We start from the raw sequence: 27,918 nt of genomic DNA on the forward strand, positions 1-27,918 counted from the left end.
TTTTTAAAGAAAAACCTAGTCAAACAGTTACACAAAGTTAACATGTAATAATTTGTAGTGTATCAATCCAGTATTTAATTTTTTGACTAGCCGTTCCAGATTGCATGATTAAATATTCAAGAATACAATAAACATTTAATACAATTTGCGTCTTTATCATTATTTTAATTTAGAAAGGACCAAGTTATATTCCCTACATGTTCTCGCTATTTATATCTGGGTACTATTTTTGAAAATCCTTTAAAATTATACGACAAATCCGGTTCAGCAAATCGACTTTAATTTGTTTGATTAAAAACTACTGTATTCCTCACAATTACCTATGGTTTATTGTAGTGTTACAGACATTCTTGTAATCACAGAAAACAGTAAATTAGTGTTGTATGAAGACTTAATGATAGCTATTAAAACTTAGATATTTAAGTAAACAATATTTCTGGTATTTTTAGGGGTAACAAATAAACTTGAAAAATGGTGTAATAACTAAGAAAGTGTTTTTAAAATTGTCATATCAGGTGCCACGAAGTATACATTTGAAGTAGTGAGTACGCTCTACTTATATATAAGTAAATAAGATAAACAGTAAGTACTTTATTTCATTTCTCATAAATATATTTCTGTTAATTTTAGATTATTAACTGAATTAACACACACTGTAGTTTCGAGATTCAGTCGGTATATGTGTTTACTTTTGTGAAGTTAACAAAGGTGTTGTTTTGGAAGATAGCAATTTTATAAACACAATTATTTTGATTTTCATAAAATAATATAGTAAACTGTGAACGAAATGATTAAACTATAAGAAATCTCTTGTTCGGCTTTTTTATGTTTTGATACGCCAACCAGAATTTTAAATCTATTACAATGGTGAAAATTCAAAATGCATCAAACCATAATCTATAGCATAAACAACGTTTATCGCAAATTATGAATCCTTTTTACTACCTACTAGTACATAGTAGATTAACTTACCTATGATATTATTGTTTACATGTCATTGTTCTGTTTCATTATTTTCAGTTTAATCAGTATTTATTTTGGCGAAACGAATTTGTTTTTTTGGCTACATTTTAAATGCATAGAGAAATAAATGAATTTAAAACTATAAAAATGCTCTACTTAGAGGTAATTTGCAAAATTCTGAATAGCTATTCTTTATCTTTACTTGGTAGTATGTAGAGTATTGTAGAGAGTGTGAGAAGCAATTAGATCTTCTCACACAGACATTCAGGGTGATGTATCAAAATAGACTCATACTATGTAAAGATTAACTAGTAATTGCAAGTTAACTATTAGTTGTGCTTGCTAGTTATTGCAGTATGTATTGAGTGTGTAAAGGCATTTAATCTAGAAACAGTCAGAGATCGAAATGGATACGTAGTTTGCAAAGATTAACTAGTAATTGCAAGTTAACTATTAGTTGTGCTTGCTAGTTATTGCAGTATGTATTGAGTGTGTAAAGGCATTTAATCTAGAAACAGTCAGAGATCGAAATGGATACGTAGTTTGCAAAGATTAACTGGTAATTTTAGTGCGCTTGCTTGTTTTGGTTGGTGCAAATTTGGTTAACTTTCTTTCAAAACATTTCAGCTGATTTAACTAGTTACCTAAGTAATGTTTCTATCTTTCTTATCTTCACGAAAGGTGAAAGAGCTGTGACTGAAAATATTTAAAAGTTAAAGAAAATAAGAAAACCAAACACTGACTGCATCACATTATAACGCTTCCTCTGGGATAACAACGTTTCTCCGAAGAATGGACGTTATACTGGAGACATCATATAATTATTAGTATTCACTGCAACACCGTTTAGTAATTTCTTTAAGCATATTTTGTGTTAGATGATGGAACTAATTCAGTGTATCTGTTTGTTATAGTTTTCACTAAGCAAAAACAATGAATATTGGTGAAATCAAAAATTTTCTTCACAGCACTCACGTTTTTTCTTCCCTCTCCCAGAGCAATATTAAATAAGCAGCTATAAACCTTTAAAAACGTTGATTTTTGAACGATTTCCTGTTATACTGTTCCTGGCTTAATAGGAATAGTACCTAAACGATATATCCCATGCATAATGTATTGGTATATATAAAATAACAATACTTGTCGTAAGATACCTGAATTATCAAAGTGCTGTGAATTTTCTGGGTGTAATTTGAAATCCTCATAAAATGTATTATTTAAAAAAACCATATTCTTATAAGGAAAATATGTATTATATATAATATTAACAAAAAAAACTCTAAAAAGGAACTAAATTTTGTTATTCATATCATAAAACATTTCAAAATAATTTTACAGCTTGCACTATCTAGACACTTATTGTATTTAATTTTTATGAAACTAGAACAGGTATTATTGTATGTATATATATATAATCAATTATGAAAAATATATTTACATTACTTAAATTATTATTATTAATTTTGAATGCAAACTAATACTTATTTCGTTGGGAAAATGATCCTGTTGATGATTTCAACAAGAAATGCAAAGAAACCATTTCATTGGAAAATCAGACATAATCTAAACTGAGATTTGTCAGAACTCATAACGTAGAAATAATAGAACGTAGGTAAAATAGAATCTCATGTGAAGGAAGAATATCCATCCATACACAGTTATAAAATTTACTGGAATCTTTGATTAGGGTGTAACTCCAACTATAAAACTAGTACATTTCACTAATTAATAATAAAATTTGCATAATGAGAGTACACAGAGTATCTCGCCGTGGGAGGCAATTCTATTTGAATAATTAATCAACTGAAAAAGTAAAACAACTCATTTAATATCTATGTGATATTTTAGGATATATTTCGTGGAATCATACTCATTCAATAACAATGTGATGTTTTAGGATATATGCTATTACGTGGAGTCATTGGTATAATTTGTGGCTTTAAGGATTATTATACCACTTTTAAAATAATAAAAACTTTGTACCTTAAAGGTTTAGTACAAAATAACGCATTGGAGACTTATAACTCATAGCAGGCGACGAATCTACACATTCTTATCTTCAACTAATTTAGGATAATATTATTCATAGATGAAATCACAATTAGTACTCGTATATTAGCAATTCTGTGGTAGGTTTACTAATTACTAAGTTCACATTATTTTGTAATTGACAGGAAATAAAAATTTAAGCCACAAGAACGGACTTTTAACTTTTTTAGTATATAAAAGTGACGATCTGTTTCAAAAATTAGGAGAAAGGCACATTCGTATTAATTACGTAACTAATTCTTTGTAGTTTTTATCATTTAAAGGGTTTTCATCAGTGTCTGCAATTCTGAGCTGTTGTTTGACAATACAGAATAACTTTTATAAGATATCAAATTGTTAATATATTTTTGTACATCAAGGAACATAAATTAAAAGATATCACATATTTGTGGGTTATGGAAATGATATTAGTAACCACCTATGAAAATTTAATTTCAAATTTATTTGAAATTACAAGTACAGTTCAAATCATAAAATTATGATTTATAACTTGTGTTTTCCTATAAACAGTAGTGAGAATATATAGTTTTGGCTATCCGAACAAGAGAGCAGAAGTCTGACTACGTTGGGATGATTGAACGATTGTATAACACCTGAAAGTCGAATTGAATCTGGAAATCAGCTTGCATCGATAGCTGTAATCGGGCGATCAGATAAAGCCACTCGCGGTTCCGAGGTAATTCGATCGCCCGAAACATTTACACCGATTAAACAAAGGCCGATCGGATATCGAGACTTGTGATTAGCTTTCGATACAATCGGTACTATAGTAGCAATCATACTAGAATCGTAGGTTCCACTGGTCAGTTCGGTCCGCACCGGTCACACCGGTCACCGTTCACCGGTCAGATGTTTGTTTACCACCGATGAATCGCCTGCTCACCGGCTATTATATGTTAAACATCACTACCCCCAAATTATAGAGGAGAGCCTCGACAAAATAAGTTATTATAGAGGGAGCGCTACATTTCGAGGTGGCGTGATTGAATTTTAAAAACCCGGTCTGAAGCAAATTACAGCGGACGCCCACCGTGAGGCCGGTTCGTTGTGTCCCACCTCACCTCCTTCACGCGAGGTTCTAGTGCCTTCCGACTATGAGCTAATCAGCCGTTTGATGGCTTCAGTGATAAAAGTGGGAACCCTGTAAAATACTAGCAAATGGTCGTAGCGGAAATTTGTTATTGCAACTATACTGGTGACTTGGCATTTTGTCCACCCGCGTATGTGTGTGCCTACAAGTCCTAGATTCCGCAACCTGATTTGAACAATTTAAATTTTTTTAGTTTTTAAATATATACATTTAAATTTATAAAGTGGAGTTTGGCCTTCTATAAGTGGTGCTCTGATGAACATCAGACGGCAGTTAATAAAATACAACAAAAACACAGATTGTTGTCAAAGTAATAAATTAAACTGACGGAATTGATGCAACAGAACAAACCAAACGTAAAGACTATATCTTTTTCCGAATTAATGACTTTCCCTGACCTTAACTTTGTGGCTCTTTCGCCTTTTGGCCCTAAAATCAATACAATTGTTCCTTAAATTTAGATAAACCTATGTTCAAAATTTCAAGTCTTTAGAACCGTTCTGTCAATAGTTATGAAATAGACAATCAGACAGACGAATGGACGGATACTGAAATGATTTTCAGCAGGACTTGTTTGGTCCGTAACTGTGTTATATTCAGAATAGCTGTTCTTTTATACAGTCCAAATTACATACGATACGTGTTGGTAATTGTATATCACTATAATAAGATTTGTTACTCCGTCTTATGAATTTATTCTAAATTTGTGAAAATGTCATAGTGTAGCGCTAAGTTTAATTAGTATGATGGTTAACTATCGCTACCTATACACGTTGAAAGTATGGCTTATTGAAGTTTGTAACCAGTCCTTTAGCCGCAATTTGTTATAACAACGAGCAGTATTGAGCGGTTCAGATTGCATAATATAAATGTGGATGACTCGCTTGGTTCTAGGAAGATGAGTAAGACTGTGAGAAAACATCAACATCCATCCATTACCCTCCCGCTCTCTGGTGTTATGGATGTTAAAAAGAAGTCAATAATTTAACACTATTTAACGCGGTTAGAACATATACGGTACTATGAAGGTGTTTTACGCAAGTAGGCAATTCATATAATCTAAATGAGAAATTAGTTTTTAATATTTATTTTAATATATCTTTATTCTGTCTTCCTAATATTTTACAAAATCGATTATCATTAGCAACGTTTTTAAAAACAGGTTTTGTATGAGGTATAGACAAAAATAAAGTGTGCACACTTAAGTCAGCAAGCAATGAAATGGCTATGATTATTAAAAGGTAAATTATTCACCCACAGATAAGAGCAGTGAATAACGAAATCTGAGAATAACGACTCATTTTGAATGCCGGTAATCAGTTACTGACCTCAACCGAGGAACTCCGAATAGTTGTAGTGCCCGCACTGACGCCGTACTAGCCATCGACAGACATCAAGTGTGATCTTAAAATAACGACTCAGTTGGAATGATACTAATCAGTTACTGACCTCGGCAGGAACTCCGAATAATTGTAGTACACGAACTGACGCTGCAATAGCCACCGACAGATGTGTAGTGTAATGTGTAGTTTGAATGAAACTAATCAGTTACTGACCTCGGCAGGAACTCCGAATAATTGTAGTGCCCGCACTGACGCCGCACTAGCCATCGACAGACATCAAGTGTGATCTTAAAATAACGACTCAGTTGGAATGATACTAATCAGTTACTGACCTCGGCAGGAACTCCGAATAATTGTAGTAGTACACGAACTGACGCTGCAATAGCCACCGACAGATGTGTAGTGTAATGTGTAGTTTGAATGAAACTAATCAGTTACTGACCTCGGCAGGAACTCCGAATAATTGTAGTGCCCGCACTGACGCCGCACTAGCCATCGACAGACATCAAGTGTGATCTGAAAATAACGACTCAGTTTGAATGATACTAATCAGTTACTGACCTCGGCAGGAACTCCGAATAATTGTAGTACACGAACTGACGCTGCAATAGCCACCGACAGATGTGTAGTGTAATGTGTAGTTTGAATGAAACTAATCAGTTACTGACCTCGGCAGGAACTCCGAATAATTGTAGTGCCCGCACTGACGCCGCACTAGCCATCGACAGACATCAAGTGTGATCTTAAAATAACGACTCAGTTGGAATGATACTAATCAGTTACTGACCTCGGCAGGAACTCCGAATAATTGTAGTACACGAACTGACGCTGCAATAGCCACCGACAGATGTGTAGTGTAATGTGTAGTTTGAATGAAACTAATCAGTTACTGACCTCGGCAGGAACTCCGAATAATTGTAGTGCCCGCACTGACGCCGCACTAGCCATCGACAGACATCAAGTGTGATCTGAGAATAACGACTCAGTTTGAATGATACTAATCAATTACTGACCTCGGCAGGAACTCCGAATAATTGTAGTGCCCGCACTGACGCCGCACTAGCCATCGACAGACATCAAGTGTGATCTTAGAATAACGACTCAGTTGGAATGATACTAATCAGTTACTGACCTCGGCAGGAACTCCGAATAATTGTAGTGCCCGCACTGACGCCGTACTAGCCATCGACAGACATCAAGTGTGATCTGAGAATAACGACTCAGTTTGAATGATACTAATCAATTACTGACCTCGGCAGGAACTCCGAATAATTGTAGTGCCCGCACTGACGCCCCACTAGCCATCGACAGACATCAAGTGTGATCTGAGAATAACGACTCAGTTGGAATGATACTAATCAGTTACTGACCTCGGCAGGAACGCCTAATAATTGTATTCCTTTTCTTGATTTTCTATTAATACTGTAGCTGCTTAAATTTGCAACAATTTAAAAAGTATGATTACTTGAAAAGTCCGTTATAAAGCTACTTCAATTTTAACATGTTAGTTTTCCTGTTCTCACCACGACGAAACGTTGCTTACTCAAATAATTCTTTAAGTAGTCTCGGTTTTGATATCTGCTAGTTGGCACGATGGAAACATATTTGTAGAACTTAATTTGTATAAATTAGCACTGTGAACCGGAGAACGTAGGTGTTAGTTAAAACACCGGTTGCGTAAACATAAACACTAAGGTTACACATGTTGTATGCACTTTTAGCCCGACTTTCCCAAGTTATCATTATGTATTAAAATTCTTAAAGATGTCATTCTTGGCAGTAATACTCCCATTATAATAGTATGTATGGCTTTTTAACTTGAATCAAATAAAAAAATGTTATAACTAATGTCTAGGCTGGAAAATCTAAAATTTACACCAATGTACTGTTACATTTTTTTCATTGATAGTTGATTGAACGAGCTGTTTTAATAGACACAATTACTGACATTACCGCCTCGTGAACAATTCGTGATGTGAATCATCAGCTAGAAAATTGACCAATTACTATACAAAGAAGGTTTGTATTATAACCCAGGATGAATATCCATTATAATCGATGCTATTGAATCGAAGATTGATTGATTTATTATAATAAATGATTGATTATGTAGAATACATTGCACCACCCGATGAAAAAAAGATTAGAAACAAAGAAGAAAAAGATAGTGGATTTGATTAACCTTTTCCATTAAAAGTGAATCTTTACATGTTGATAGATTTGCTCTTCTTGAATTCTTCAGAACGTTTGACGTCCAGTTGCCTCAAACGTGTTTTTGAAACGTAGCCCTTTTTTCAATTGGATTTTTTTTTACAAACTGCCTCACCCAGTTATTTTGTTCAATGTAGAAGTCTCGTGATCGTATGATCCTGGAAAATAGGGTGCATATCTCTCCACCACCTAAGCCTCAGGTCACTATCTTGGGTAGAAGTAGTGGGTAGAATTGTAGTGCCCGCACTGACGCCGCACTAGCCACCGACAGACATCAAGTGTGATCTGAGAATAACGACTCAGTTGGAATGATACTGATCAGTTACTGACCTCGGCAGGAACTCCGAATAATTGTAGTGCCCGCACTGAGCCGCACTAGCCACCGACAGACGTGAAGTGTGATCTTAGAATAACATCTCAGTTGGAATGATACCAATCAGTTACTGACCTCGGCAGAAACTCCGAATTATTGCAGTGCCCGCACTGACGACGCACTAGCCACCGATAGACGTGAAGTGTAATTGAGAATAACGACTCAGTTGACATGATACTAATCAGTTACTGACCTCGGCAGGAACTCCGAATAATTGCAGTGCCCGCACTGACGACGCACTAGCCACCGATAGACGTGAAGTGTAATTGAGAATAACGACTCAGTTGACATGATACTAATCAGTTACTGACCTCGGCAGGAACTCCGAATAATTGCAGTGCCCGCACTGACGACGCACTAGCCACCGATAGACATCAAATGTGATTGAGAATAACGACTCAGTTTGAATGATACTAATCAGTTACTGACCTCGGCAGGAACTCCGAATAATTGCAGTGCCCGCACTGACGACGCACTAGCCACCGATAGACGTGAAGTGTAATTGAGAATAACGACTCAGTTGACATGATACTAATCAGTTACTGACCTCGGCAGGAACTCCGAATAATTGTAGTGCCCGCACTGAGCCGCACTAGCCACCGACAGACGTGAAGTGTGATCTTAGAATAACATCTCAGTTGGAATGATACCAATCAGTTACTGACCTCGGCAGAAACTCCGAATTATTGCAGTGCCCGCACTGACGACGCACTAGCCACCGATAGACGTGAAGTGTAATTGAGAATAACGACTCAGTTGACATGATACTAATCAGTTACTGACCTCGGCAGGAACTCCGAATAATTGCAGTGCCCGCACTGACGACGCACTAGCCACCGATAGACGTGAAATTGAGAATAACGACTCAGTTGACATGATACTAATCAGTTACTGACCTCGGCAGGAACTCCGAATAATTGCAGTGCCCGCACTGACGACGCACTAGCCACCGATAGACATCAAATGTGATTGAGAATAACGACTCAGTTTGAATGATACTAATCAGTTACTGACCTCGGCAGGAACTCCGAATAATTGTAGTGCCCGCACTGACACCGCACTAGCCATCGACAGACATCAAGTGTGATCTGAGAATAACGACTCAGTTTGAATGATACTAATCAGTTACTGACCTTGACAGGAAATCCGAATAATACCACGTCATTGTAATGTACTAAGGTCTTATTATTTTTTGTTTCACAGTTGCCTTGTTTCCTGATCAAGAAAATGTATATACATACACTCGTCTGGGAAGCTTGATTCTGTCATAAGACAACTCATATGGATTTTATAATAGTCTTAAACGAAGGAAACAGGATTTTTTCCGGACATTTGCCATCGTTCATCCTTCCTTTTTATTTCCGCCATCTTGTTTTTGTCTGCCGTGACGATTACCATTGGCTAGTGCCCTCTGGTCAGTCGTAGGTGGTTAGTAGACGAATGAAGACGTATTGTGACCTGTATTCCGTAGTTCAGTTTTAATTATTAGTGTTGTGTATAGTTTTTTATTAAGTGCATGTTTATAGAGTTAGTGAATTTGATAAACAACATGGTGGTTGTGATTCCTGACTTAGGCGTGCCATAACGCTTTGGTAAGATTTGTTTATTTTAACCCAGTTTGTAATTATGTATTAGGTTAGTTCTTTACCTGAAGAAGAGATCAGATTGCAGATCTCGAAACGTAGTGTTACTGATTTCTTGTTTCACTGAACGATGGCAAATGTCCGGAAAAAATCCTGTTTCCTTCACAATCCTTCCATCGTCAAAAATAACCTTCAAACAACGAGTCTTAAATGTTTGCTACAATATACAGTTGAAAGTATATGTTTACTAAAACTTTTGATTTTTATATCTAGATACTGTTTTACTCTGTGCTCAACAGCGATTCCAGATAAGGTATAGGAAGTTTTGTTACTATCTAGCTTACTCTATGCTTTCACACTATAATGGATTAATTAAAACATATGGTTGTGCTGTTATAGAAATCTTTTACACATATTTTATTCATTACACTTAATAGGCTCTTTCAACTAATAGTTAGCAACTTATTAAGAGTCCAAGATGGGAATTTTCGCTACTTTATAAACAAGTGAGCATAGACCGGAAGGATTTTTGAAATTAGAATTGAGCTATATTTATACCAAGGATCATAAGAATTAAAACATGAAAAATGAAAAGTTACAGTACAATAGGTTGAATAGTTTACGCGTGAAATCAAAACAAACAACCAAAGGCACTTTTGCATTAAGAAAATTATTAGGATTAGTATGTATGAATCCTTTTAGTCGTATTTCTTATACATATATGTCTATTTTCATAACAATATATTTTGGTGAAAACAATTTCATATCCTTATCTTCAGTTGATTTTTCGTGAATGTGATTTCAAGATATCACACATTATCACTTTAAATCATTCTAGAAATAAAAAAAAAACATGATTTCCAATTTTCCTGCCTTCAGGAAAGGTATATTAAGATTTGCATAACTGGAATAAGAAATTAAAGAATCAACCGAAGCCAAACTAAATTGCTTTGTCTTAAGTAAAACAATATATCACTAGCCTTCAGTAATATTACAGTTACATTAGGGCAAACATTATTGATTTAGTTGAAAAGTTTCACTTTAAAATTAATGACCTTCAGCGTAATCAGTTTGTACTCATAACAGATAGTATAACAATGTCAACTCACATGTGAATGCCTTAGTTCAGAATAAAACTACTCATGAAAAACTCATGTATTTTTAGATAGCATGAAGTTTATGAACAGTTATACCACCTTAAAACTAGAATATTCTTGTCGAAAATTAAGCTAATATTTAAAAAGGGTGCACTTGATATAAAGTTTTCTTTGTTTGATGGCCAAAAATAGTAAGGAGAGTGTTAAAATTAAGACTTATTCCTAACTGAACAGAATACGAGTACTTTACTGGCCACATAAAGGTGGATTAGGCACAACGCCGAAATATTAACGGGACCCAGTGCTCATGTAAATTATGAGTAAATTGAGTCAATTACCGTCGACCCATACCCTTCAACAAGAGCCATCAACCAGCTGACCGTTCAGCACTTGATGACGCGAGTAGATAAACCACGAAACGTCGCGTTCGCTTATCGGAACGGCCTGAGCTGCAACGTATCATTAGCCAAACGGCCAGCTATCACAATCGGGTCGTTGGACCGCGATTCAAAAATTACGTGAAAGTTTATTAATAGAGACGTTAACAATTTCGAAAACTGGTTATTATTAATTTTCCGTGCGCCGTCGTTTCAATCTAGGGACGATTAAGTTGTTACTTCCATAAACAAATGAGCTCGATCCTCTCGGATAACGATTTATGATAATTAATTATAGGCCTAAAGGATAGATAATTATTTTCCAGTGTGTAAAATGTAAATTGGTGTCCGTAGGCGGCCGCAAGATGGCGGCGGCGGCGGTGCTATGACAGCCACGAGCAAGGCAGCTGCCCGCCCAGCCACTGCCTGCCTGATATCGTCGCCGTCCCGTCAACTCTTCTGTTATTATATGTGCGTGAGTGTATAATTGCGCCGGGCACGACAGCCTTTTCCGACTGCCGCTTTTACTTAGACCAACTTTTTATGTGAAGACGTTGACCACAATCACATGTAAATAGACAATTTCTGGAATAATGCAGGTGTTCTTTTTTGTTTTACCTTAGTCTTATTTCTATGGGACTTTGACTTTAGTAGAAATTCTTTTGGTACATCTATTTTAAATTGCCTGATTGAAATTCTTTTGCTTTTTACTTATTGTTGAAATTAGAAAGTCATGCATCACAATATTTATGTAACAGGTATGTATTTTCTACATAAAGTTATTTTGAGACAGTTTTCTTTCTTTATCAAAATTACCGTCATTATGCATTTTGCAGTTAAGTGGTTTGTCTTATTTCATTTTTGAATCATCTGCAAGTAGCTTTCCATAAGATATTGAATGTTGCAATTGTCTTTTGTTGGCCTACATGTATAGAAGAAGTATACAGATTGGACAAGAACATGAATTTGTCTTTAATAGCACAGTTTACTAATCCTTGTGATCTTATAAGCTAAAGATTTGCCAGTTTCAAATATTGTTTAAGAATGCCAGGAAGAATTATTCAAGGGATATTTTTATTGTGAAATCTCTCATCGAAAGGCTTTTAATATTTGTTATATTCTATATAAATTGGGGATCTGCGAATCTAATTCAGAATATCACCCAAGATCCACTAAATGAGTCCATTTATTCATCGCCACATTTCTGGTGTAGCGTCTTTGCACTATCAGAGAGATTAGAAGTTTCAGCTTACGCTAAAAAATAAACTGACAGGCCGACGAGTATCCAGGAGCAGCTCATTATCCGAGAAAGGTGGCGCGGCGAAGTGGTTGTGGCGAGAATAATTGAAAAATGGCGGCAATGTGTTGTCTTGATTAAGTGGTGGTTCTGTGACCTCGAAGCGCTCCTGGACAGCCCTATCATTAATTAGCTGTCCTGCTCAGCATTTATCAACTTTGATCCTGAATATTTTAAAGTGAGAAGGATCCTAATGGTCCAATATCCTGGAGTTGCGTGATCGGCTCGCCGATGCTGGAAGGCCTGCGAGGTATACAATTTTGTATAAACCCAAAATGTATTAAAACAGTTGTCGAAGAAAACGTAAAACCCTACTTAGTTTCAAACTAATAGAGCGCACTAAAAAAATAATGCTGACTTTTATAAATTCTTACATCATATCATGAAAGTCAAATAAAATATTTATCAATATATGTAAAAATACACGCTTTAAACTATTTAGATCAAAATTTTGAAACCATCCTGATAATTTCCTGGCATTTTAAAATTGTATAAAGAAGGTGTTCATAAACACGTCGAAAATTTATTATTGTATCACTAAACCAAAATTAAAGAATGAGGTCTCTGAGAAAGCATATTTCGTAGTGTTTACTTATCCATCTGTATGCATGTGTGTGATTTTAAAATAAAAATCCATTAGTTAAATTGATACCATCTAAACTACAATATTGAACATTACTGTATTTAATTTAAATTCAACTATACAAAATATGCTGTTTTTTTTAAATAAAAATAATTTAACGATTTTTATTAATCTGGTGTAAGATGATAAATTAGGGAATAGTGCCAATGAATACTACGGTAGCACAATCACGTTAAATACGAATAATATACATCAATTTATATTATAATATCCCTATTATTATAATATCCCTCCTCCATTTTCCATTTCTGTTTCTGATAACTTCAACAAATTGGAGACGGTTGATTTTGTTGCATTCGTTTTATAGGTGTGTAACAACCTACTGGATGTGTAATTAAAGTTTCCTCATTCTCTCAGCCATAACCACATTATGGAAATGTCTTGTAATTATTTGTTATTCACTAATTTATTTTGTTCCTAAGGTTTCTTTACTACCTCAAGGTATTGTAATTTATCAAAGGAAGACGTAAATGGTATCGCGTATTAAGAAAAATTTACTTGTAAATGGTTTCCTTCTTCATCATCACATAACAATTAATTATTAGACGACTGTCCTTCCTCTAGTGAGGAATAGCCATAATATTTTTGAAACTCATCGTGGATATTTAAATTTAAATAGTTTTGAAATGCTCGTCTTGATTTACTAGAAGAAGGGCCGCGATGACAACTCTATTATTCCCAGGCCGATGCGAGTGACCGATTGCCCGGGCAAGTTATGCTAATTGCCGCACACATTATCTCGGTACCGACCTCTATCTAGTTGCTCGGGCGGGGGATCTGATTGCTCTGAAGGCCCCGGGCCCCGGGCCTCTGTGGTTAATTACCCCATCAATAAGCGCCCGATTACCGACCGTTTTGTTCCAAAGGATAATTTAATTTGGGCTCTTATACAGGCTGATCTACGACACGACCGGGAAAGAAGGAAAGTGAAAGTTGATTGCGGAAGATCACTGGACTACCTCAGGGTTTAACTCTAATGCCTTTCTTTTTCATTGCTAGACGATTATTGACAAAGATTAGGAAGTCCTTCACTGAAAGAAGTAATTATTTTTATGATTACTTTTTGACTATTAGAAGCGGATGATTTTATGTATTCCTTTTGATCAATACGTGCACACAAAATTGAAGGAAAGAACTTAAATTTGTGTGTGCAGTGGTTCTATTATTGCTTGTGTTTTTCATAGTGTTACTTGCCTTTAAAACTGCGTACTCTATTAAAACAGAAAAACAGTAAAATTTGAAGTACTACTGTTGATTGATAGTTCATTCTTAGATTTGCCTTTGGAGTTTCCTATGATTAGAGGATCCAAACAGTATACTGAAAAGAATTAATTATGTGTTTCTATGTATTATTGTTTACGTGCTGTATGGGTAATACACATTTGGCAGATTGTCGAGGGAAATACAGCTAGATTACTTATAACAATTTCGGTGTATTTTAATGTAATTTACAATACAAACTGTTATAACAAAGCCATAAAATATTGAAAGTTATTTTATATATGGATTATTTTGTAATTTTTAGAAGAAAAAGCTACAACGCTTAAAGAACCATACATTCTACCTGTACTGTTGTTTCGCCTTCTTAAATATAATAAGCGTGTACAATTATGTAGGTAATTATCGCTTGAAACGTTACTATTTCTTATATTTCGCTTAGAGTTTTCAACATTTTTGAATGGGAAAGAGACTGTCCAAACCTTACAGAAAACGGAAGCCACTCTGCCTTGACCAATCTTGCTCTTCTAAGTGTCTGTCTACTAGGTTTTTAGCTTCTGAAATGCTACTTAATTCGCGACTAAATTCTCAAAAAAATATAAACTATTTAATTATTAAAATACTCCATTAAACAAATTCTCGGCATATTGTTGGATCAGTAAATCAATGCTTTGCACACGCTGGCCGAAACCATTGAACTGCTGGAGGATGGTGGTCGAGGAGCGTGACGGGCGTTTGAATCAATCCTCGACAACGGTGAGCGAGAGGGGCCGAAGAGGTTGAACTGTTTATCGCTAATTATAGATGTAGATTGTTTCAGAGGGCAGCCAAATAACAGGGTATTGGTCAGACTAGCGTACCGCTTGAGCTCGCAGGTAGTCCAGGGATCTGATAGGACGCGGCGGCGCGGCGCGGGTATACTAGGGTCACTGGATAACCCAGGGTTTACTGTTGGCTCTGTTATTGTGTTGCTTTGCTTACATTGTCTGCCAAGGAAACGGAGAAAATGTAAGATTTCAAGAAGGAACGTGTAAAGGAGAGCACTTTAAGAAACTTCTGGACGATAAGTTAATTATGAGTGTGAATAACTCAGAAGGCAGCACTAACCAAAAGTAAATGAATTAAAACACTAAGAGCCATTTTATAAATAATATCCATAGAGAGCATTCTGTTTTACTCTCCCTTTAAAATCAATTGACGGTTGAAGTCACAAAGTATAAACTGTGAGAACAGTATTGTAGACGATTAATTTTGTTTAAGTTCGTGATATGTACAGTGGGGAAAATACTATTATTTCCCGAGATCACAACAAAGGAAAGATAAGTGAGCCAGAATCTGAGACAAAGGAATCTCAGAAGTCTGGAGGAAAAAAAGGAAATGTGGTTTAAAAGTTAAATTATCAGGAGTGCAGGGAACGTATCGACAAAGTGGCCAAGATCTTAGATTTGGAGAATATTGCACGATAGCTAAAAAAAAACGTTACAAATCCGGAATCACAGGATCTCTTGGTTCTTTTTTTTTAATGAAGACTGTATTCCAGACTTTAAGAATATGGGGCACCTAAAATGTTGAGGTATTGGTGCTTAAAGTTTAGAAGCTAGGCAAGTTAAGAACGCGATGGCATATTCGCGTTTGATTCGCATATAATAAAAAAATTAATTTTATTATTGCGGTATATCAGATCCTAGGTTTGGTGGTGCATCCTGATATCTAAGAGTTATTCTAGATAGGAAGCTGACCCTGTTTAAGTGCAAAATGATCACTAATGATGATGTTGGGCTTTCCTTACTAGCCTCTGACTATTACTCGGACCATCAGACCCTAGATTGCATATGATACACCATTAATGATTGGTAGCCCAAAAACATACTTGTCTCATGAAACAAAATCACAGATCGACAAAATTTGCATCCAGGGAACATTCGCCGAACTCCCTTGGTGGCATTTGAAATGTAAGTCGAATGTCACAGTTCTTCACCATCTTCCTTACAATGTACACAGATTTTATCGTGTATTTGAGTGCCATGGCGACTAAAGAGGATGTTTGGATAGTGAAGATAGTGTATAGCGTCTTGAATTTTTAGTTTATTTCTTCTAACTTTTAGGAGAATATCAAATTTTTTCTGTAGTGGTGAATTCCTCTCCTGGAAAAAAATATAATGCAGATAGGCCATCTTTACTAAACAGCTCTTTCTCAGTCCAATCAACTCTACTGAAAACTAGGTTAAGCACTACTAATGGCTTTATCGGTACCAACTTAAGTTTAGCGTTTTCTTTCAGACCACAAGTTCCAGTATAAGCGTGAGACTTGAAAACCTATTTATATATTTCAGAGATTCATGCAATTCTCTCTAGTGCTCATGTGGGAATATATAGGTTATGCAGGTGAATCCATATTCATCGTCTCAGACAGAGAAGTCGCGCCTGATAAGCTCTTACCAAATCTCAACTCAATCAAAATATCTCCAAAAGTGGTTGCATCCCCTACTTAAGCTCAAGGTTTACATCACGCAACGATCTAAACTAATGTGAATATCTTGGCATCTTTGGAAACAATATTACTGATGCACTTGAAAATGATGGAGTACATAATAATGTACTAGAATCAGAAATGTCTAGTTCAAGTCACTATACAACATGAGCTACAGTTAAACACCCTGTCAGAACAGAACACTCTGAATTATAGTAATCCTTTTTAATTATTTGCGGGAAAAGTTGCCAAAATTGTGCAATTTTTAATGTAGTTACTTATAATCTTATTATATTAACCATTGGGAGACCTTTTTGAAAATAAAATATTAACACAATCCTTTTACCCCTTTCAAAAAGGCGGACTCTTTTCGGTTTTGAATTATGTTCATGGAATAATTTAAACTTCCGCCGTTTTGGAACGGGTAAAGGATTTTATTAATATATATATATTTTTTTTTTTCAAAAAAGTCTACCAAATTAATACAATTCTCACGTTTCATAACTTTACCTTAACTGGTTCATAAGACAAATGTTTTTTTTATAAAACGCACATAAACAGATAGACGGAAAACTAACGATTTTAGGACATACATTCATATAAACTTTGCTAATTCTTATGTGTAGTACAAAATTCCAAAGTATTGGAACACTTTTACTGAACACTCTGTATATATACGAGACTGGCAAGGTGCCAAATGTGCATATGAGGCTCCCCTCTTATATGGGCATAAACTTAAAACTATATCATAAACACTAATGTTAAACGTTTGTAACTAGTGTTCAAAATAAAGCTTTTATCTAAATCTTTACACTAAACAAAATTTATAAACTATAGAATTTTTTCAGAACAATTTTGTTTTGAAACAGAAAAAGTATAGACGTGCATTAACACTTTTACAAAAATCGTTTTAGAATTCACTAAATTTTAGAATTATTCCCGAATTACTTAGATTGCCAAGTCCAGCTCTTTGAAGACCGAGTTAAAACCATTGACTCTCACTTTTTGATATAAATGTGGAATATATTGTCGATCAGAGACAGAAATTGGAATTTAGTAGTAAACCAATACGTCAAACCTTTTCATGACAATAGTACTTATTAGACTTTTTTAGACTACATTTTTTCGATTCTTGATAGTAATCATAATATTTTTAGATGATACTTTTCGGTAATGTACAACTGTTTTGGAGTGTAGCTGTTAGATTGGCTAAGTAAATTCTGCAATGATATAAAGTTTGTAAAAACCAAGAGTACTATACACTTTGCAGAAATTAAATTTTAGCAATAAACTATTCAATGCTGTAACTTCAAGTGTTGTTAAAGTGTAATGTAATATTTGGTTTAGATGTAAACAATTCTTGTTTTACCTGACTCAGATAATGTATATGAATTATTTATTGGGTTGTATTGCATTTTATTATTTCGTTATTATCAACTATATTATAAGTATATAAATATTGTTATGTTTGCATTAACCATGTGATATTTACATTTAATCTAAAATTAGTGTAGTACCTTTAAATTGAGTTACACAATTAATTGTGCACTTAATTAGGCAATAAGACTGCCACTACACCTATTTATATGTGTCTCTGATGTCGAATCAATGTAAAAGATCGTCTTGAGGTCCTTCGTCGCCGACTTTCTATGGATCTCTTCAGACGAGCATGACTCCAAATTCCAAGAGTCAAGTATGAGACAACATCAGATAACAGACTTTGCAACAAAAGGAAGGTGAACTGGAGCTAAATTCAACATGGATATCAAATTATGGATAGGTTTTAGTGGCCTATTTAACCACTAATATACCGATATTGATGGAGGCACGAGATGCAGTACTAGGGAACACAACTAAAACCATTCAAGAGAAAGTAGAGCTGTCATACTGAAAATGTATTTAAGTACAATATAATTAATAATATTTATTTTCAAAAATGTCCAAATGAGGAATTGAGAAAAGTTTCTTAAAGTGGTTTTACAAACGCTTGTCATATTTTAGTGATAAAAGGTCAGCAAAACTGTTTGGAGATCTATCCTAATCTCTTCCTTACATGAATAATGTAACGCATAGCAACAATCTAGTTTAAAGTAAGCATATTATTAACTAACCAAAACTTAGTGTTACTGAATTTTTTTATCACTGAGCGATGCCAATAAACAAATCTTCCAATATAGAAATTTAAACAAATGAGCATTATACAGACCAAACATAAATATAGAACACATAATATTCTCCAGCTAACTATTCTATGTGTTAGAATGAAGATATCACTCCTAATATTGCACAACGGTTCAACTCCAAAGGTCGAATGGTCCCAGAGAGATGGAGGAATGTTCCCTGTCTGCCGCGCTCGGCTCACGGTGAAGACATTAAGCCAGCACGTGTTTATTAATAACTCTTCCAGTTTTCTGACGGCCTAATCACTCCATTACGGCGGCGTTCCATCACCGCCGGGTAACGAGAGGTGAGGAGCACCTGCCCTGGTGCGGACTCTGGAGCTCGAGAAGATGAGGAGGTGAAGGATGATGGATGGTAGAGTCCATGCAGGCGTGAGGATCTCAGCAGAGAAGTAGATCTCTCTTTGCAGTTAGATCTTTGTCTTTGTACCTAGGTCTCTTGTATTTGCAGCCTCTGGCTTTAAAGCTATAGCTTTGTCTTTGTGGCTATAGGAATGTGTATCTGCAGCTAGATCTCTGTCATTGCAGATGTCTGTTCAGCAGAGAGAATATGATTTTCAAACTTAACCAAAAACTTCCAAAAACAACTCGACTGAAACTGTAATGGCTTAGATCGTATAATAAGTAGTTTAGCCGATTTACAATGAGAAACTTTGTATTTTTCGTATACAGTTAACGTGTATTGGAAATAACATATCCTCACAGTAAGTGATTATTGTTTGAGATGAGGAGGAATATATTGAACATTTAGAAGTCCGGAATCCCCAGAGAAACTGCTCCCCGTCTCTCTCCGTTGCCGAGCTGGCAACTCGGCGTGATCCCTCCGTCTCAATCGAGCGGGCCGATCTCTATCGGCGGCGAACAATTGCCAGATGGGGAACAAAAAACAATATAAATTCAACACCAATAAAATCACTCACAGAGGTAATTATCATTTTGGCACGATGTATTAACGAAAACGTGATCCGAGATAGGGTCTAAAGAGCGCATCACGCGCCATTAATTGTATTTTCAAATAGGATAGTTAGCGGTTGTGATTTAGTGGCCATTGCCAACTATCAATTATATAGAGAGCTGTGCGAAGAGGGCGGGCACCAATAAGTCAGGGCGCTATCTGCCGGCCAAACAAAGGAGGTGTCGGGCAACAATTAAATTGTATGCTCTTTGCCGTCGCGTTTTTCGCTTATCTCCGGCGGGCGGGGCGACCGACGTGTAATATATTCGGCCGCGGTCAGACAATTATAGTCTAACGCTTTTTGAGTTGTGTACGCCACGCCGCGCGGCAGACCGACAGGCTAGCGCTCTCTACGGTACGTGTTTGATTTATCCTGGTTCACCGAGGGAATCTTCTCAGAGTTAGACGTGAACTTTGTGAAATTTCTTTGCGCATTAGAATGTATTGCTAGTTGATTGGAAAAGCTTTTAAAGAGTAATCAGAAGGTGCATTTGGGTCTTTGTGGCAGAATTTTTAGGTTTAGACTGAAATCTGAAGAGTATAGCTAAATATTCATAAATGGAAACACAACAAACAAAAAACGTGGCGACCAAGCATCAGGGAATGAAGGGAATTTTAGAATAAGAAGTTATTTGGGTACTTTGAGGCAAGAAAAAGTAATACAACCATTTTAAGTATCCTTATCTCTCCATGCTGGAAATTAGAATTTCATCTTGGTAAAGACAGTAGCGTATTCAGAGTTCAGCATACGCTTTGGTAGGAATAATTAGTGAGCAATGAATTAAGAGATCACGGCAGTGAGTACTTGTGTAGTGCAGTTTCATAACTGTAAAGCAGTGAAGTGCGCAGATATCAGATTGTTGGCCAACTGACATAATAGGTCCAATCAGGTGCATTCCTTCTTTTGAATTAGTATCTCTCTTCCTGAGGTTCGGTTACTTTGAAGAAAACTTCTATTGTGTGCGCGTGGATTTGATGTCTTTATTCCTGGGCAATGGACGTTTCATCATCAGCTTTAGTTGAATCTTGGTCTTGTTTCTGAAGGCTTCACTGACATAACATGATATTGAGAATTAGCGTGACATTGAGACCATACTTAGATTTTACTGACAATTTTCTCTGATTTGTTGAGCCGAAGTTAGGTTTTCAGAAAACTCTACATCTGATGGTGTACGTGGAATCTGTGCAAGAGGTTGCCTTTAATATTAACCTTTCAGTATTTTGTCTCTTACTCCTATTGATAAAAATAGGAGTACTCGTTGCTGATTGTTAATTAGCTTCTCTTTAGGGAGAGATGGCGTATTTCTTCTTAAAATTTCATAAATACAATAAAACCAAACAATAAGATCTAATTTTAATCTATGTTGATGGGTGCATTGCACAAAAATGGTGCTTAGTTTTATAAGCTATTTCTAATTTATAGCAAACCTGTGTCAAATTAACAAAAATAAATCTACAAAAATTATAAAGATATGTTACAGAACCGTTAGAAAATCCAAAATTTACTATCTATAAAAGTTAAAAATTAATAAATATTGAACAAATTACAGAAAGTCCCAAACTCTTTTGTATAAACCAAATAATGAGCAAATTACAAAATATTAAATAAAGTTTAAAGAAATTAAAAAGCTAACTTTCAAAAAGTTGTTCAAATTAAACAAAATTCTTTCAAAAGGCTTACAAATGCAATAAAAATTACAAATGACTAATGCAATTCTTAAATAAAACATTATTTATATAATAGTTAAATTTGTCCTATATAAACGGAGCGTGAAAAAATTAATTGCTTATTAATTCATACTAAATATTATTTCATGAGTTAATAACTGTATCCCATGTTAGTTAAAAAGGAGGATTATAAAATTGTCTAACTCATTAATTTGGACCAAAATGTACTTTAGACCATAAAAAAGTATGAGAAATAGTAATATAGCATTTATTTGACCAATTAATGAATTATATAAATATTTTTCAAAATGAGTAGTTGTGCATTTTCAATCGATTAATTATTCATTTAGAGTTTTTATTCACAGCGAGGTGCACGGTATACGTTTTTATGAAAATATTAAGATTAATTAATGAAACGTGCTTTTTATAAATGTTTCATTAATGTTTTCATAAATGTTTTATAAATGTTTTTATAAATGCTTTTTATAAACATACTAAAACAATTATAGTTTAATTAACAATTAGTTTAAAAACATTTAAAATTCATAATAATAGTTTAAGTAACATAAATAAATACAAGAAATGTTTTATAAGACTAATTATACAGGGTGTCAATACACCCTGTATATTAGATAACCTTTCGAATTTTATAAAAATCATATATCTTAAATTCTAAATCAGCTACGTATTAGTTAGCCACTCAAACAGTTAGTGATGTACACCCACTCAATATTTGTAACCGCTCAAATAGTTATAAACTTGCAAGTAGTAAACTTGTTTCAATCTAATCGGGTATGAATAACAATTATTCAATCACAACTCCTTGGTTAACATTAATTTAATTTTCTTAAAATATTCTTATAATATTCGTTTTTTAGTACAAAAATAAATTTTATGAGAATTTCGAAACACGTTTATACAAATAAAAATTCCCACTTAAGTTCTACGTTGATAATTTAGGTATCTTACGAGAAATATATTTATTCAATATTTACCAACAAAACGCAATAATTTTAAGGACTTTACCAGTTTAAACATTTACCTTCTTATTAAAATTGCTTTTGTAGAGGAAAGAAAATGTGAGTGCTGTAAAAATTGCTGATTCCAAGAATATTCATCCTTTTTGGCGCCAGCGAGAACTACTCGTATATCAAGCAGATTAACTGAATTAGTTCTAAAAAATAATAAAACAAATATTTAAGTAATTAGCTAAACCAGTTAGCACAATTATTAGTTAAACTGGGAAGTAGATTAAAATTACTAGTTAATTTTATACATAGCATGTATCCATTCGTTAACGGGCGTAACGGTTTATGTTTATCAATTTTTCCAGGAATTTAAAATGTAGGTACAGAGTCACGAAAACTATGCATTAGCTGGCAGTTTAATGAATTCATAATCATGATAAGCGCTGATTATGCTATGGATTATGGTTGTGATGTATTTTGAATTTTGCCCTGCTTGTCTTTGTTTAACCCATTTATTCACAGTTTTGAGATTATTTAGGAAAAATCAAAATAATATTTATAAAATTATTACCTCCTTTAAAAAAAGAACAACGCCTTTGTTGAGCTCTCAAAAGCAAACTCATATAACTATTCTCAAACTTTCAATTTGTGTTAATTCTGCCATAAATTTAAAACTGTTCGAAAGTTATTTTTTAATAATGCTTAAATGAACTCACTAATTTCAAAATTCCCAGTTATCGTTTTAATTGAAAGTAGTCATTTTTAGTATCTTTGTATAGTAGTCTTGCCCTAATATAACTGTTATTTATGTGCCCAACGATTATTTTCAAGTGTATCGAGCAAACACAAACATGATCAAAGAACAAAATTATTGTTTGATCTCTTGAACCCTTGTCAAATTAACAACACAAGGGCGTGTGCTTTGCCAGTGGAAGAACTGGTCACGCATGAAGTGAAATTCACCGACCACCACAATTTACAATGGGTTGTACAGTAGTTATCTAACATTTATAGCTTTGTACTACTTCACCTCATTGCCGGTTTGTCATATTGTTGGATGCAAAAACGTACTTACAAAATCATTGAAATATTTGAAAGACCTTAATAATTTACCGGAATATACATTTTATGTATTTTATTAGTGAATTATATATTTATTTAATTATTGGTAAGTTTATGTAATAAAATACAATTGTACTGCAGAAAGTTTTATATAAAAGATTTGATCTGGCTTCTCTAGCTAGGTCGTTTACCCATAGCGAGAAGAGTGTTCGGCTACGTATTAATTTCTTGAGGACATGTATAAATTAAGTGAATTAGGTCTGACCTCTTCCAGTTCCTCAGTACGCTACGTTCCAGTCTTAGTATCATGGTGTAGCTTGCACGTTTGTCATTTACAATGCTCCTATGCACTGGCAGAAGTAAGTTTGGTTGTCTTGTATTATATTTATTTATGCATGTGTATGGATCTTCGTTATGACTCCCTGATATTAACGTGTATCACAGTCTCTAAGTGTAGAGGTTTGTTACTTTTCGTATTTTCACTTGTTTGCGGAAATTAATGCTCCTGTATATTAGAGGTTTCGTATAATTTGAAATTTCCCGTGCACCCGTACAACAATTCCTTTGTATATTTTTCACTGCGATCCCATCTCTTCATTTACTTTATACGAAAGACATGTTAGAGGCAATGGAGTTGTTTATATTGCCAGCACCAAAAACGAAAGCGAAGAGGAGTAAAAATTCATATTTATTTGAAACGAGTGGGTGATATGTTACTGACCCATTCCATTACGTGGAAGAATTAGACAGCTTACCTGAAAAGATGGGTAATTTTACCCATGTATTGCAATCCATTTGGCTGTCTGAGATAACCCTCGTATTAATTCCTTTAATAAAAAGTAATAACTTCCTGCAGCTGAGATAATATGAGCAGGTATGCAATCTGATTCCCTGATCAAAGTTCAACCAACTGAGAATGCATTCAAGGACACCAGAGTCACAACCATGCTATCAACGCCAGTGAACAGCGAGTAGGCCTCAAGAGCAACAGTTCCGAGTCTGGCAAATCTTTCCGTACAAGAATTGAATTATCAGTTTCAAGACTGTGTAGGGAGCGGTGCTTTAGGACTCTATTACTAAGCCTTCAGACCAACGCCAGTGAACAATGAGCAGGCCTCAAGAGCAACAGGTCCGAGTCTGGCAGATCTTTCCGTACAAGAGTTGAATTATCAGTTTCAAGACTGTGTAGGGAGCGGTGCTTTAGGACTCTATTAGTAAGCCTTCAGACCAACGCCAGTGAACAGTGAGCAGGCCTCAAGAGCAACAGGTCCGAGTCCGGCGGATCTTTCCGTGCAAGAGTTAAATTATCACTTTCAAGACTGTGTAGGGAGCGGTGCTTTAGGAATCTATTACTAAGCCTTCAGACCAACGCCAGTGAACAGTGAGGAGGCCTCAAGAGCAACAGGTCCGAGTCCGGCGGATCTTTCTGTGCAAGAGTTGAATTATCAGTTTCAAGACTGTGTAGGGAGCGGTGCTTTAGGAATCTATTACTAAGACTTCAGACCAACGCCAGTGAACAGTGAGCAGGCCTCAAGAGCAACAGGTTCGAGGCCGGCGGATCTTTCCGTGCAAGAGTTGAATTATCAGTTTCAAGACTGTGTAGGGAGCGGAGACCAATGCTAGTGAACAGTGAGCAGGCCTCAAGAGGCAGATCCGAGTCCGGCGGATCTTTCTGTGCAAGAGCTGAATTATCAATTTGAAGACTGTGTAGGGAGCGGTGCTTTAGGACTCTATTGCTAAGCCTTTAGACCAGCGACGGCGATTTCTTGCCCAAGTTATGCTTCATTGGATAACATATTCTTCAATTCTTCTCAAGAATTGAAAATACTTAGATATTCTTTTATCGAAAGAAACACTATGGGGAGAGCTAGTCGCCTCACGGTACAACGCGTCAGACTTTGTATCTGAGTTATTAATAATCGATACATCCTGTCTGTGACCGTTTCCGTTTTACTTTTTAACAGTACCTTAGACTTTATACTGTCGGTAATTCTATTTCAACATGACTTTCGTACAGGCCAGTGGCACATGAGAATGAACAGAATAAGCACTAATATCCAAAATTGACATTGTATAACGTGGCTAAAGTCAATATAACTGCCTAAACAAGCATTTATTAAGCCGTCCATGTGACTTCTAACATCCACATTGACTTTATCTAATATGGCTAAAGTCAATATAACCACCAAAACGGCTGTCTCTTAAGCCGTCAATGCACTTCAAACATCCGCATTACCAATTAAGAGTTTTCTTTTTTACCACGATAAAAAAAGTCAAACAGTTCATATTTATGGCCACTATTATTGTCTCTGGTCATTGCACTTTTTTGTATCACGGATCATTTAGTCTTGTTTCTTCGATTAAGAAAATATGTAGTATACATAAAAAAGTGTGAGAAGCCCACTTTCAGTCAAGTTAAAAATATTGTTAAAAAATATTAGCCTAATCTGAAGAGTCTTATTTGTTACATTATTTATTTGGTTAATTTTATTGGGTTGTATGTTACGTTGTTGTAACAACAGGTATTCCAAATACTTTGTCTTGATGTCCTTCCACTTTCCTATTTAATTTAAACTACTAAAAATAACAGCATCTAGCATGATTGTAAAACAACCCAAATTAAATTAAGTACAATATGTAATTTGTATATTTTAGACATATATATATATATATATATATATATATATATATATGTGTGTGTGTGTGTGTGTGTGTGTGTGTGTGTGTGTGTGTGTGTGTGTGTGTGTGTGTGTGTGTGTGTGTGTGTGTGTTTATAACTGCCAAAATACCATACAAGTACGTGCCACTGCATGAGCTGCTCCAGTCGGGGGTTGATTCATAAGGCTGTGCCTCACATTGTACGTCCCGCCCCGTCGCTGCCACGCAAGGCATATTGTGAAACTTGCGTAAGCTCACACTCTTATTGAGTAGTACAACATAACATATCAGAATCTCTACGACTTCCCTGTGCCTTACTGTTGCACGTGAAAGGCCCACCATTATCGTAACAGCTGTCGTTCTCAAAATTTATATCTGTTCTGGTAAGAACCGTTATTGCTGTTATGTCTGTGGTACATACAATTTGTAAATAAAGGAGTTTTAAAAAACAGAAACAGAAATATTTCCCTTGACAATTAAATAATAGACTGAATCACTGCCAATATACCAAGAATTAAACAGTATTTAGAGATTGTTTCATTTTCAAATATATTATAGGCCTAGTCCAGTAAATGATGATAGAAAAGTGAAAATTGTGTATTTATTCCATACAGCACAGGCTTTCATAAAAATTTGCATCTTATTGCCCTCTATTTCAGTCTACCCTGTGCCGGGGGTTGCTTTTTCCCTGGGAGTGGATGCCACCCATTCTCGGGAGTCAGCAAAATTCCATTGATAATTAGAAATCGATAAATGACTGATTCTAAGTAACTTTTGCTCTATGAAGTTTTCATGAAAGTCAACACTTTTCGACTTCTTCCCAAAAACCCTACGTTTTCAGACGGTTTTCGTAAATAACTGAAAAAATATGCATTTAATCGAAAAACCTGAATATAGTGAAACTATAGCTTATAAAAAACAATAACAATCTTGTATTTATGATATATGCAGACCTAATATAAACAAAATTATTGCTTGTTGAATGTTGATTGGTATTTTCAAACACCAAAATGGAAAGTTTCTACTTACAATAACCAAAAACCAATGCATTTCCGGGGGAAATGGTCAGTGACTGGACTATGAGTAGAAATTATTATTGAGAAGAGACAATTTAGGAAAATAGAAGTTAAACTTGAGGATTACGTTATTTTTTCTGTACACCCACACTTTATTCTATTTAATTCGGTTTACAATTTGTACATATATTTAATTAGAATAAAATATTTTGTACATAAGTAATAAATTATAATACTGTTCTTTATTGCTATAATACAACAGAAGAATGCATTTTTTTAACTCGAAATTCTTAAAACTACAATTTTACTATAAATATTATTATATATAGCTTTTTACCCATTGCTTTGGGCGCACTCCAAGTAGTGCCATAAAGAAATTCAGGTTTCTTGCTAAGCAGTAGGTATAGTTCCAAGTAGCTACAATAGGTATATCTCAAAATTCAAAGCAGCATATGGATCTGTGTTGTTATGCTATTCGCCTTTGTCTCGGAGCGGCCTAAATTAGAGGCTCAAAGTTGTAACAACTTGTACTCAAACCTGTTTTAACAACCATATACGGATTAGGTTGGTCCGTTCTGCATATATAAGTATCGTTATGTTCATTTATTGTTTGTTAGTTTTATGTATATATATATATATATATATATATATATATATATATATATATATTATACATATATATGTATGTATATTTCCT

General features: G+C 35.0%; 1 protein-coding gene across 1 annotated transcript in view; it reads left to right on the top strand.

The window, feature by feature from the left end:
* The window catches only part of LOC124355651 (homeobox protein unc-4 homolog), a 101,521-nt gene that overhangs the window by 61,685 nt on the left and 11,918 nt on the right, over window positions 1-27,918 (top strand). Inside the window, 1 exon segment of the mRNA XM_046806813.1 lies at window positions 11,441-11,561. Within this exon segment, the coding sequence (XP_046662769.1) occupies window positions 11,441-11,561 (121 nt within the window).

Source organism: Homalodisca vitripennis, chromosome 2, assembly GCF_021130785.1.
Source record: "Homalodisca vitripennis isolate AUS2020 chromosome 2, UT_GWSS_2.1, whole genome shotgun sequence".
NCBI classification, from domain to species: domain Eukaryota; kingdom Metazoa; phylum Arthropoda; class Insecta; order Hemiptera; family Cicadellidae; genus Homalodisca; species Homalodisca vitripennis.